The sequence below is a fragment of the Zonotrichia albicollis genome, chromosome 3 (genome assembly GCF_047830755.1).
Source record: "Zonotrichia albicollis isolate bZonAlb1 chromosome 3, bZonAlb1.hap1, whole genome shotgun sequence".
Lineage (NCBI taxonomy): Eukaryota > Metazoa > Chordata > Aves > Passeriformes > Passerellidae > Zonotrichia > Zonotrichia albicollis.
Genome location: NC_133821.1, coordinates 47171362 through 47184536, shown reverse-complemented (window position 1 = coordinate 47184536; position 13175 = coordinate 47171362). Strand labels below are relative to the sequence as shown.

At 39.0% G+C, this 13175-nt stretch overlaps 1 protein-coding gene across 5 annotated transcripts in view; it reads right to left on the bottom strand.

Annotated features, from left to right (window-relative positions):
• The window catches only part of BIRC6 (baculoviral IAP repeat containing 6), a 176032-nt gene that overhangs the window by 2292 nt on the left and 160565 nt on the right, over positions 1-13175 (bottom strand). For all 5 annotated transcript variants that reach the window (XM_014266655.3, XM_014266657.3, XM_074537313.1 and 2 more), the window contains exons 67-72: positions 11813-11958; positions 10859-10969; positions 9408-9625; positions 8566-8727; positions 7177-7254; positions 2863-3051 (exon numbers count right to left, since the gene is read on the bottom strand). In XM_014266655.3, coding sequence (XP_014122130.2) covers positions 2863-3051; positions 7177-7254; positions 8566-8727; positions 9408-9625; positions 10859-10969; positions 11813-11958 — 904 coding nt within the window. The remainder of the gene's footprint in view (positions 1-2862; positions 3052-7176; positions 7255-8565; positions 8728-9407; positions 9626-10858; positions 10970-11812; positions 11959-13175) is intronic.

Genomic DNA, 13175 nt, shown 5'->3' with positions numbered 1-13175 from the left:
ACGAAGTTCACACAGGAGCAGAGATACAGACACAGTGCTCAGGCTTTCATTGTTTCCTTTCCTGCCCTGTTTTGCTAGAGAAGCACAGAGCAAGCAGGAGCACCATGTCCTCCCCTCACTGACCACGGGCTGCCCAAACAGAAAACAGACAAGCAGTGTCACGGACACATTTTATGAAGAATCCTTTCATTAGGATTTTTTCTCCAGAGAAATTGAGAAGCCTCAGATGAAAAGAAAAACAATAACTATCTGCTGCTGCGGAATGCAACAGGTGCATCTTTGACTGGTCCATGTTGGTTGTTTCTAATTAATGGCCAATCACAGTCAGCTGGCTCAGATTCTCTGAGAGTCATGAGCTTTTATCATCATTCTATTCTTTTCCTTTCCTTTCAAGCCTTCTGATTAAATCCTTTCTTCTATTCTTTTAGTATAGTTTTAATATAAAATAATATATATATATAATAAAATAATAAATCAACCTTCTGAAACATGGAGTCAAGATTCTGGTCTCTTCCCTGTGAACACCACCACAGAGCAGAAACACTGCCGGGCTACGAGCACAGGAACATCGCGCGCTTCTGCTGAGAGCAGGATCACAGCAGCTGCTTCCGAGGGGATGCAGCCACTTGGCTCTAGGCAGAGGCAGCACATTTGGGGACACTGGAATTGTCAGGCCATGGCAGTTGAGCTGCCCAGTTTGGATGGGAGCCAGTATTTCACTGAAGAGTAATTTTGGTATTGAAGTACATATTTGAGTTTAAAAAATCCAACCAATCAACACTCATACAAAGTTGTGAAACTCTACTTGGTGTTGGCTTTGTCTTAAACAGTTTTCTGAAACTCTGAACACTGAAGGCAACAATAAAACCAAAGAAATTTTATTAAGCATTGAGAGTTCTTGGCCATATTGCAACATAACAGGAAAAATAATTTTTCCCTCTGGAGGTTAAAGAAAATAGCTATCTGTCTAAACAGAAATTGCATACTGAAAGCGTAATTGACCTCAATTCTGGATACATTCCTTAAATCCATAATGGAGCTTGGAAAAACTCCCAAAGACTGGCAGTTTAGATTTCCTGAGCCTACCCATCATTTAAGATACTGAAGACAAGACTCCGATTTTTGAAGACAACAGATCTCAGGATGTATGTTCTTAGACCTCAGTCTTCAGCATGAGTTTGCATCTGTGTTACTGAATTGATCATCACTGTTAAGGTTTCTAAGATAACTGTACAAAAATCTCAGAGGTCTGAACAAAAAGGGAATCTCCCAAAGAAGTGCTCAGATAATCTGAGAGATGCATTTCCATTTGGATGGGGCTGAGGATGGACTCTAGCACTGTTCCAAAACTGCCTTTTTCATACTAGCAGTGTGACAGCTGCACTGCAGAATAAGCACACAATTACTGAGACTCTTAAAGAAAAGTGCAGCAATAATAGCTGGGATTCAGTTACCAAATGGTGTAAGACAGCATATCCTTCACTTCTGTACATGTGAGAAGGAATGTGGAGCATTATTGTCCACTGCTTTCTTATATATTCTTATATATTCAAATAATTTCATCTTACTGTGATTTGAGAATGCCTTTTGCCGAAGTGAAACCATTACATTAGCTAGAAGAAAAATAACTATTGGCAGAAGTTATTGGATTATGTATCCAGATATCTTTATCATGCATGGTCTTCTACTTATTGAGTAGAACATTTAAAAGGTAATTCTGAACCACTACCAGGTTTTATTTCATTAATTCAACATCCCTACATACACTGCACATCCTTTTTTACCTGCATGTGGATAAAAATATAGTTTCTTATTCCACAAGACACAGTAATTTTAATGAAAAAAGGTTTTGCATTCCAAAGGATGTTTTTTTACAATATCAAGGAAGGGATGGGAGATCAACATCTCAGATGCCACACCCAGCAATGTTCACAATCCTAAAACATTTATGCTTTTTCAATATTTTATTATGCAGACAACTGAAGGCATGGGTGATACTGCCAGGTGGTTCCACGCTTCAACAGCTGTAGTAATTCAGAGCAAATTGAGTTTTTCTGGAAATATTCGCTGGTAATACTGTGAGATGACTCATGTTTGACCAAACATTTTGTATTAATATTCATACAGATTCTCTTAGTGCTTCTTCAGCTCCTTTTCCCTTGAACTCTTGTTGTATATGTTCAATCCCTGATATCTAACTCATCTGCTTTTGGGAAAGGAATTGCACTACAGACACTGAGAAGTCCCTAATAATGAAATTCTTCGAAGATGCTAAATGTGAGCTTTAGTCTATCTTCAGGAATGTAAGCAAATTAGTCAATTTGATTGATTAGAATAATTTTTTTTAAGACAGCTTGAATGCATGAAGGTTAGCATTGCTTCTAGCAGCATCGAGACAGTTGTTTTTTCAAAGGCACAGGTTTCTAGTGCAGATGATATGTGGAATTTCTTTTAAGGTATTTTTCTAATTTGCACTATCTTGGTGTATCCAAAGTGTTTCTTGAAATTTATGATCCTTGGGAAAATACTGCCTGTTATTTATGCAGAGTGTGGAGCATGGAGTGCCCCTTTGTAGGGCTGACCAACAGGTGTTATAAGCCATGTAAGAGGTCCTGCTCAGTAGTAAGAGTGAGCTGATTGAAACATGTTTTATCTAACTCTGCAGCATGATCCCATTAAGGTCAGTCCCACTTTGCCTGCATTCCTCTTTCCCAGAAAAGAATCTGTGAAGTTTGGTGCATCCTTGTTCATTTCAGTCTCTTGACTGAAGGTTAAAACAGACATCTCATGCATTATCTTACCAAATATTTGCATTATTCTTAATGCTCAAAAAAGAGAAATACTGCTTTTCACAAAACCTACCTCCTTAAAACACGGTGATGGATTTCTCATTTGTTCAAGCATTGCCCACTTGACTGTGGCCTGTCGGATATTTCCATCGTATTCCCTGGAGCTCTGGGTACCGCTGGGAGTGCCTCGCGATCGCTCGTAGCCTGGTTCGTTGAAGTACGGTTCTGCCACCAGTATTAGGGACTGCACAGACACCAACACCTGGTAAGAGAAGAAATCAAATATTCAAATTGTGCTGTCAAAGTATTCTTACAAATATACAAAGCTCCTCTCACTTTACAAGCAAAACCATTTCTGTGGCAAAGTACTGCCATTTGTGACACAGGCTAGGTGCAAGCAGGAACATCCACGCTTTCAAACCTAAACTGTCACTACACACAAAAACCACCGAGTCCTGTGGCTCTGTGTTTAGCTCAAACACTGAGAAAATGACAAATGTAACTTAAAACCCTACAAAGCAAACATACAGATATAAAAAAATGAAAGTATTTAAAGGAAGAGATGTCTGATTGTGCCCCTTTGCAAAAGAAAATGTATTTGTCAGCTTCTCAATCAACAATTTTGATTTTTTTCCCTATGGCTGAGCTTGCTAATTCCTGTAATTCTGAACTAGATGGGAAAAAACCAAAGGAGGTAAAATGCCACATGAACCACTGAAATCCTCATCTACATAATCTCCCATTTTTTCTTTTAAATGAATGTTTGTAGCCCTTTAGTTTCAGATTTTACAAACAATACTGTGTCAGATTTTACAAACAATACTGTGTCATATATCAATAAAACAAAACCTCAGTATATTTTTAAGATAAGGAAAAAAATGTTTTCAATACTATATGAACAAAGCACCAACTATTCAGTAATTCAGAAATAACAACTTTCCTGCTTTCTATTTTACTATCCAGCACATGTGTGAATAGATTTTTACATATATTCAAGGCAATTAACTATTTACTCAGCCATTCCTAATAAACCCCAAAGAATTAAACAGATACATAAGGCTCTTAGGTATCCAAATGTAGATGTACTGCATATTCATGATTTGAAGGCTTGCTAGTTTTTCCAGTATTAAAGTTTATCCCTGTCAATTTGGTTTTTTTACTACATGAAGGGCAAGGTTTTCTTATGTACTTAGGACCAAGTCCACCAGCAACAATTTTAGGGATTTCAGCTCTGTGACACAAACTTCCAGAACTGTAAAGAATTCAACCAAGATGATTGGAACACTTATATTTTCCCACTGAGTGAAAAGCTGAGGATATGCTGCAGACCTAGGAATGGCATTTCCAGCACTGGGCATACTTAGGTGCAGATACCCAGATGTCAGGGCAGCTGTTTTTGGAACTGACTCTCCTCCCAGTCTAGGTACAACTCAGGGCTTTAAAACATCCCCTAATTTGTGAATTTTGATGTGGAAGACAAGAGCTCTTATTTTTCTTGGTGGAAGCAGAATGTACAGCTCACATCAGACAGATGCCATGTCAGCAACAATCCAAACTCTGACTCCTTTGCAGGCAGTGCCCTGGCATCCACAGCTGTGCTCTGCACTCAGGCGTGGCACTCTTCTGGAGTTTCTCCTGCAGCAAAGGGGGCACAGGAGTGTCCCAGCTTCCCATCTTCTCTGTGATGGTTCCTCACTCCACAGACACAATGCCAGATCAGTAACTCCTATCAAAGCAGCAGTCCAAGAGCCAGCTGAATGACACAGGCTACCCTCACTCCCACCAGCACCTCACAGGAACACAGCCTCACTCCTTTAGATGCCATGGCACTTAGCCCTTGTGTGGTGGCTGTGCTTTCATTACAGCACAGACTGGCAGTCTAGGGCAGCCATGTCTCTGTCTTGGACTGGACATGCAGCTGTGCAGTGGGAGATATGAACCAACCTCCCCTGTTGGGCTGAGAGGGAAAATTAACCAGGTTTTTCTGTTTCTCAGGCAGGTGTCCCAGGTAGCTGCTGGTACCATGTGCACCATCATCACAGTCTCCTGTACCCTGCCCTGCCCTCAACTAGAAGCAGCCACAATTATTTAGTGTTAAACCTTAAGACATAGGTAAATGTATTAAAATGTACAGAATGCACCTCACAGATCAGGTTTCATCAAGCAAATGGCCACATAGCTACCAAAAAAGGCAGAATATTAATGTAGATGTGCTAAGTCATGGTAGAGTGACTTCAGGGCCAAGGCTTTGAGTATGAAAGGTGATCTCTATGGCTTTTACATGTCTCTGGAAGAATAGGCTTTTGCTTTTCAAAAATGTTCTATTTTGGATATTCATATCTTTTCAAAGTAGCTATGGTGGAGAAATTTCACACTGCAGCATTTTACTTCCTGGGCCTGAATAAGCAGTCAATACTTTCAATTATAACTGTAATGAATGAGAAACTATACACCAATCTTCTAGTTTTGCTGGGTAATAAAAATTAATTTCTGAAGTATTTTGGGTGGTCTGATGATAGTTCAATCTCTGAGCCAGAAAAAACATGTAGTGCTTAATTCTTTCCAAGCAATTTATTTAGTCCTACAGCTGTTTTCTATTTCATAGTTGTAAAGTGTTTTTCTACCAATATGGTAGGGATGGGACTTCTTCCAACAGTTTCCTTACTATTCTCAAAATGAAACACTGAAAGAAAGCTTTAAATTATAAACTTCTAAGAAAGCTTTAAATTATAAACTTCTATGCTGCATGTGATTTCTAACTATCAAATCTAACATTTTAATGTAAGAAAAAGAACTTTGGTGAAAATAAGACTTCCTTCTACACTGATTTTACACTTGAAGTTCAAAATTGCAGTTCATCTCTTGATTAAGAATTTGGATCTTGGGAGACTTGCACTCATTAAGGATACCTATCCCAATATGATCCTCTCTCTAGCTGATCTTGAAGCTGAGTGGGAGATTTGCCTGGAAATTCCCTTGATTGTCCTGCCTTTCAAAGATGGGAGCTAATGGCTTTGCAGTGGTACGAGCTGGCTCCCTCAGCTCCCCTGGACTCATGGGGATTGGTTCCATGGACATGTGGGTCCAAGCACCTTCAATACTGTTCCTCTACTGTGGGTAATTCCTCATTCTCACCAACCTCCCTAGTGAGGGCTCAGGGACAAGGCAAAGCAAGTCTTACCCCTAAGAGTGAGGCAGAGGTGACCTCTGCCTTTTCCATGCCCTTGCCAATAGGTTTCCTTCCCCTCTGAGCAGCTGGAGAGCCTAAGGAAAGTGTGTTCTTTTGCTGCTGCCATACTTATGAAAAGCTCTTCATGTTTGTCTTCTTAACCCTCAACATTTTCAGTGCCATCTGAGCTTTAGTTTCCCTCATTGCTCTCCTGAATGTTTGGTCAATATCCTTTTATTTTGCATAAGCAGCCACCCCCTCCTTCCACCTTTTCTTGCTTCTCCTGGCAGCTGAGCTTAGGCAAGAGCTCTTGTTTACCCATGCTGGCCCTCTGCCTCGCTCGCCTGACTTCCACACAATGGAAACAGACCATTCTTGAACTGATAAAGTTGGAGACTGATAAATCTGCTCTCCAAGGCCAAATCCTGAACAAGCTGAAACCTGTTCTGCTGAAGGCAGGAATTCTATTATGCTGAAGCTGTGCAGTCTTCTAGGATTTGGAACAGAAATTGTACCTTGTGCTACATAACAATTACTCCAAACTCGGAATAAATTCAGTAACTGCCATAGGAAAGAAGCCATTGCAAGCTTTACTTTTACTTAATGCCTTTGCTTGAGAGTCAGTGCATGTCTGGGAAATAAAGCTGAAAATTATAAGGACTGCATGCCGTAATAAATTCTGCTCTAATGTAACACTAATTGTTATTGAACACAGCATAGCTGCACTTGCATTCCCTTCATCTTTTTTCCTCTACTCAGCTCACCTGCACACTTAGGAGGAGGAAGGCTACAGTCTGCACTTGTACTACACTTTCTCATCTCTCAGTGTGGAGCCTCTTTTGTCTTCACCATAAAAGGTTTGTGATAAATCCATGAGATAGTCATTTCCTAGTAATTTTTTTTTTAATTTTTGAAAATAAAATAAACTATTTGAAATCATCTGGGCAGAGCTGGTGCAGGAATAAGCTGCACACATGAACAGCTGCTCTTCAAGACCAGATCAACAGAAATACTCATTAGAAAGAGCATTCTGAAGAACCTTTCTCCTCAGCAGTGTTCCTTTCCAAGAGTTCCAAGGACATTTTCTGGACTTTTGTCTTATTTATGCTTATTTGAAGATTAGTCTGGTTTAAATGGTCTAGAAAAGGAATCTTTAGGACTAAGAGACAACTTACTACTCCTAAATGACATTTAGAAGAGAAAGAAGAAATTGCTCACCTGCAAAAAACTTGATGTTTGGGGATTCCATTTCTCTTCTGGTCTCCCATGCCATGTGTTAAGTATGCTTAAGCACACCTGAAAAAGTGACATTATTAATACCACAGACAAAATATGATGACAAAATTGCTCTGCATGGACAGAATGTTGGCATTACATTAATTTTTTTTACAAACTTTTTTACAACAGCATTTTAAAAAACAAATTTCCTATCACATTTTCCTTTAAAAAACAAGTATCCTATCACAGAATCAATGAGGTTAGAAAAGACCTCAGGGATCATTGAGTCCAATCTGTGATGGAACAAGTCCATGTCAACCAGACCAGGGCATTGAGTGCCAGGTCCAGTCTTTGCTTTAAACACCTCCAGGGTTGGTCAGTGACTCCACCACCTTTCCTGGGCAGCCCAATCCCAAGTCTAAACGTCCTTTCTGTGGGCAAATTCCTCCTAATGTCCAACCGAAGACTCTCCTAGTACAGCTTAAGACCATGAGACTATTTTGAAAGGAAAACATAAAAATAATGTGGATAACAAGAACAGCATGCTAATAAATAAACAAGACAAGGCAGATTGCTTTTCCTCACAGGAAACCTATGGATTCTAGTGGCTCCAAAAAAAATAATTATGAATATTATCCAATTCTCTACCTTCTGCTTTAAATACTGTTATAAAACCTGTAATTGTGTGTTTTGAAGACAATCATTCTGCTTAAGCATGTGGTGGTTTCTGTCACACAGACTATCAAGAAATTGGAATTATTCCTTAACTTTTGTGACTGATCTGAATCTCAGGGAAGTTTATGGTGTTCTTGAATCTTATTGTGAAATGGAAAAATCCAGGACAGGGAAAACAAAGAGACAAAATGAACAGAAGAAATTTAGAGGCAAGTATTTTCCAAGACTTAAAACTAGACAAAGAAAATTGGAGATAAAGTCTCCACTAGGAATTATATTCTGTGTCCACATTAATAGAAAACAAATGGAGAAGAAGAGACAAGGCACTCAGCAAACCTTCAGCTGCAGCTGATATGACCCATACTCTGTCCATGGAAAGGGTATTTCAGCTAGCCAAAACAGATTTCTGACTGGTTCATTTAGCAGAAAATGTTGGAAAAGAACATTTTTCTCAGTCAAAAGTACTTGCTTTTTTGGTCCAATCCAACTCATAAAGGCTGGATCTCCAAAAATCTGCAAGACTATTTAGAAAGGAGGTAATTCCCACTTGAAACTGGCAAATCCCTCTTCATATAATTCTGAAGACTGGTATTAACCACAGAGCTTCCTCCTGTACATCGGGAGTGGCTGATCCATAAATCGATCACAAAAGGAAACAATTTTCATCAGTTTCACTTCCTTCTTACATCTAACACAGGATCCCAGCTGACTTACCTTGCCATCATTGTAGAGGTTTGGATTAAATCTCACGCTGTGGCCTCCAGTTGTTTCCAGATTGACAAGTGGAGGGGAATTTGGATAGTCTTGTGGGAAATACACATCAAATTCAAAGCAACCATTTGCGTACGGGGTGTCTGCAGGACCAGTAATGAGAACCTACCAGTGTTAACAAGAGAGAAAGAAAAAAAAGAGAATTTAAAATCCCCACCTTTGTATCTATCATACAGTTGAGATTTTGTAAGTTATATAAAGTATTTTATTTCCACCTGCTGTGTAGCAGGAATTATTATTAGATCTCATAATCACACACAGGCTGCTGGTCTGTTCATTCTGATACTGTGGGTAAGCAAAGCCCTCTGTGAACACTCATTTCTCCAGATTCCAAATGGAAAGCAAGACAGAAGGAGCTGAAAACTCTTTCCTATTGGATGCCATTAACAGAATGGTTTTTCCAAAATACAGGTCCAGAGGCACTCAGTGTACTTCTCCATATCTACTGCCTGCAACTTCAATGGTCACATGCGAAGATATGTTTGGAACATAATGGAGCAACAGCACTAAACTTTTCCCTTTTGAATAGCTGAATGAAGAATGAATCCTGTTCTGTGAAGACTCCTTGGCCAACAGAGCACTCCTGGGGCAGATGGGCTCTCCCTGTCCCTGCCAAGCTGCTGAGAAATCAGACTCAGACTCAAATACTACCAATTCCATTAATGCCTGGACAGCAATTAAAGTGGATGTGAAATATTTCTGATTTTCCCTAAGATTTCAGGCACCTTCCTGAACACTTCTCTGCCAAGCTGAAGAGAGAACTAAACCCAGCTTTGCTTCCTTACCTTCATTATGTCGAGCCTCTCCTCGTCACAGCGCACGAAGACGCTGGAGGAGGAGGAGAGCGGCAGGGAGGTCGACAGAGTCACGGCTTCCTGCGCCAGCCGCCGGGCCCTGGCCGCGCTGTTGGCGTCGCTTGCGTTCTTCACCTGAGACATGTAGTGGTAGTTCACTTTAAATACCAGCTTGCCATCGTCGTCTTCGGAAACCATTTCAAATGTATCTGGATGAGAAGGAAATTTTCATGTGTCAGGAAAGGAGGGAAGTTTGTAGGGGATTAGTCTTGGATAAAGATTATGAGCATTAAAATTAAAAAAAGGAAAATTTAATTTGCTTCACAGTAACTCAGAAAACACTTTTTTTTTTTTTTTTGCATTAACACTGATCACAGAAACCAAAGCATTAACAGTGCTAGGCTGAAACAATTTCTGCAGCTAATTTACAAACTCTTATATGCAACTTGTCAAATATACACCACTCCCAATCTGGAAAGGTACCAGCTATTCCCAACCAGGAACATGATGATACTGACAAATACATAACAATGCTAATAATGGAACCCTTGTGAAGCCAAGTGCCAGTGCTATTTACTCGTGTGCTGGTGGCAATGTTATTGAGGAGCCATGAAAAACTACACTAGAGCTGGTTTTCTTTAATCACCTGCTACACAAAATCTGTAGCACAGCTGCCAGAGGGAAAAGCTTTCACTTCCTACAAACCTTCATAGCTCCTATTCTTGGCATACGCTCCACAAACATTTGTGAGGAAAACCTCTTGCAAAGGCAACAGCAAAGAAATGTGACTGCAAATGCTGTCACTGCAACGCAAAAAATACTCAGTGAGAATGTTTCTGCAATAGTTTTATAGCTCCTTTTTGGATAAGATACTATTCTTTATGAATTTTTTTGGTAACACATTCCTTTTATGACTAAAGTAAGGACCAATCCCCATCACATTTTCCAAATGCAATACATTGCACTTCTTGAAAAGACACAATTACCTTTACTGCAGTTTCATCTAAAAACACATTTTGATTTGAATTATTTTCTATTTTAAAAGTAACATATATGAGCTTTATATATAGATATATAAATAAATATATAAAACTCATATATGAGCTTTAAAAAAATCAAACATTTCAATGTAATTTGAGAACTGAAAGACTCAAAAAAATCATTACTGTAATGAAAATATGAACACCATCACATCACTGAATTCATCTGGTCCCTTGAATCACCTTAATGCATGCTTAAAAAATTTCTTATTAGTTCAAAGAGTGCATGAGTCGGTAACCTGAGAATATGGATGTACAATTTTCCTCATATGAAAATTATCAGTGGTCACATATGCAAGACAGTTGTTAATTTTTAAAATAATAAAGGATTCTGTTCAACAGAATACACAGTTCTTCAGTGTCTGCTTTCTGAAACACACACATTCACACTTCTCAACCTACCAAACTGGAGTTTCTTCATGACAGCCACATACTTCTCTTCAAGGGATCGTAAAACAGACAAAGGCTTGGGCTTCACAGCAGCCTTTTTGGAGTATTCAGCCATCTTCTTTTCTGTTGTGTAAAATGTGATTATTTGTAATTAGCTATCTAATTCCAAGAAAAGCACAGCAAGTGTTGCCATTTTATGGTTACACTCTTTCATAGAGACATCTCAAAACTGGGCATCACTTAGGTTATACAAATCTCCTTCTCACTACTGTATACCATTATCTGAACAGCTTGGAGTAAATAAAGATCATAATCTCAGTTTAGAAATAAGTCATGACTGCTGCTGCTTCTTTGAATAATCTTTTGTTGTTTCTTTTAATTTTTTTTTTAAATTTCAAATAGGAAGTATGACATATGCTTGTGTGGATGGCAATTCCCACATGCGTTCCTGGACTCTCCAAAATCAGGAGCTGATTATACATACCTTTATAAAATGCACTCCCCTGATTCAGCTACTTAATCTTTTGTTTATATTACTAGACAACCAGATGGTCTTTTGAGATTCAACCCATGTTTCAGATTTTAGTTCTGCATTCATCTACTTCATAGTTAATCCAATTAAGAAGATTTAGTTTCAACAGAAAAGTTTTATTACTAAAGGTCCTGTATGTTGTTTTCTTCCAAGAAAAATAATAATAAAAAAAGGTGCTACATAATTGTGCTGAAAGCTGTTAGGTGTCCTCTAACTTACTAGAATTATTCTGTTTCCTTCATCAAAACACTTAAAACTTCAACAAGGTTCCAACCACTTTTGAAAATGCAGTCAGCAGCTGGGGACAGGAGGAAAGTGTTTTGCCTTGCCTTTAAGCTGAGTTATGAGTTATGTAAGTATAAGTAAAGCCATATAAGTAAATGGCTGCACAACAGACAAACAGCAGCAGCACTTCCAGGAGTGTGTGCGCTCACCTTGGTTTGCCTGGCGCAGGCTCGTGGTGGCAGCATAAACTATCTCTGCGGTCTTTTGGATGTCTGGCACCAGCAGGGTCAGTCCCTCTGGCTCCTGATCAGAGCTGTCTGGCTTTACTCCTGCTTTAGCCTTGTCTTTTTTAGACCTGCATGGGGCAAAGAAATAGGAAATAACATGAGAAAGTATCTTTCAACCAGACAGACAGTATCCAGTGCATCTGTCAACAGGGAAAAATACCAAAGGTAATGGATTGAGACTAAACCAAGCCTTCTGAAATGGAATGTGCCTCTGTACCTTCAGGTTCGTCACTGAATGAAGCAACCAGCAGTTCCAACACTGAACACGCTGCCTTGATTTGACAAACAGAGGTACAGCTGGTATGAGCAGTGAAAATAGGAACGCAAAGCCAGCAACTGCAGTACAGCAGTTTCTGCTTCAACATTTCAGGCCTACCCTTCAGGCTGACCTGATGTCTGCACACCTTCAGGAAGGATTAGAAAACCTTACAAAATCAATCTAACAAAGATCATGTCATGAATATGCATTTCATCCTTGCAGATCCTTGTGCAAAACTAAGTCTTAAATAGGTGACAAAATGCTCCTTCCTGTTACACAATACACTAGCAATTACTGAAAATACACTAATGATAAAACTCCAGGAAACCTCCAGTAAAAATTCACAGCATGTAGATGAACATCAACCCAGGCACCACAGGACTGTGGGTCAAATACAAATTTTGTCTCTGCAGTTCTCTTCTGGGCTACAGAAATGTAGAGCTTTTTTTTCAATAAGGAGTTTAATGTAACATAATTTTAAGAGCCTTAAAATATAAAAAGCATCTAGGTTACATCGGATGTTTATGATCTGCAAATCAAAACGTCAATTTAAACCTCTCAAATTTTTCTAATTATTTGAAAATGCACCACATTTTCAAATAAATGTGCACAACACTGTTGTTTGATAGAAGCTAGCTGCACAGTAATCATACATTTAAATCTTTAGATTGTGACAATCCAGTCCTTACCAGCATAGACAGTCAACTGCTGAAATGAGGACAAGGGTATTTGACACTAATGTAACCTAATTGTGAGTATTTAAAAGCTTCTGTGTTTTGAGAGCTAACATAAATTTAAACTGTCATCCTGCAAAACTTGGAAGATTTCAATGCTAACAGCTCCCAAATTATTTTACAACAATTTCTACTCATTTTTGTTTCAACAGCACTTGCTCGTTTTGATACCCAAACAAGTTCAACAGCCAAGATGAAGTGGTTTGCTCTTTCTCACTAGCAAACCAAGAAACTATCCACATGAGTAAAACCAGCAATTTAATGTTTTGATATAGCAAACATATTTTACCAA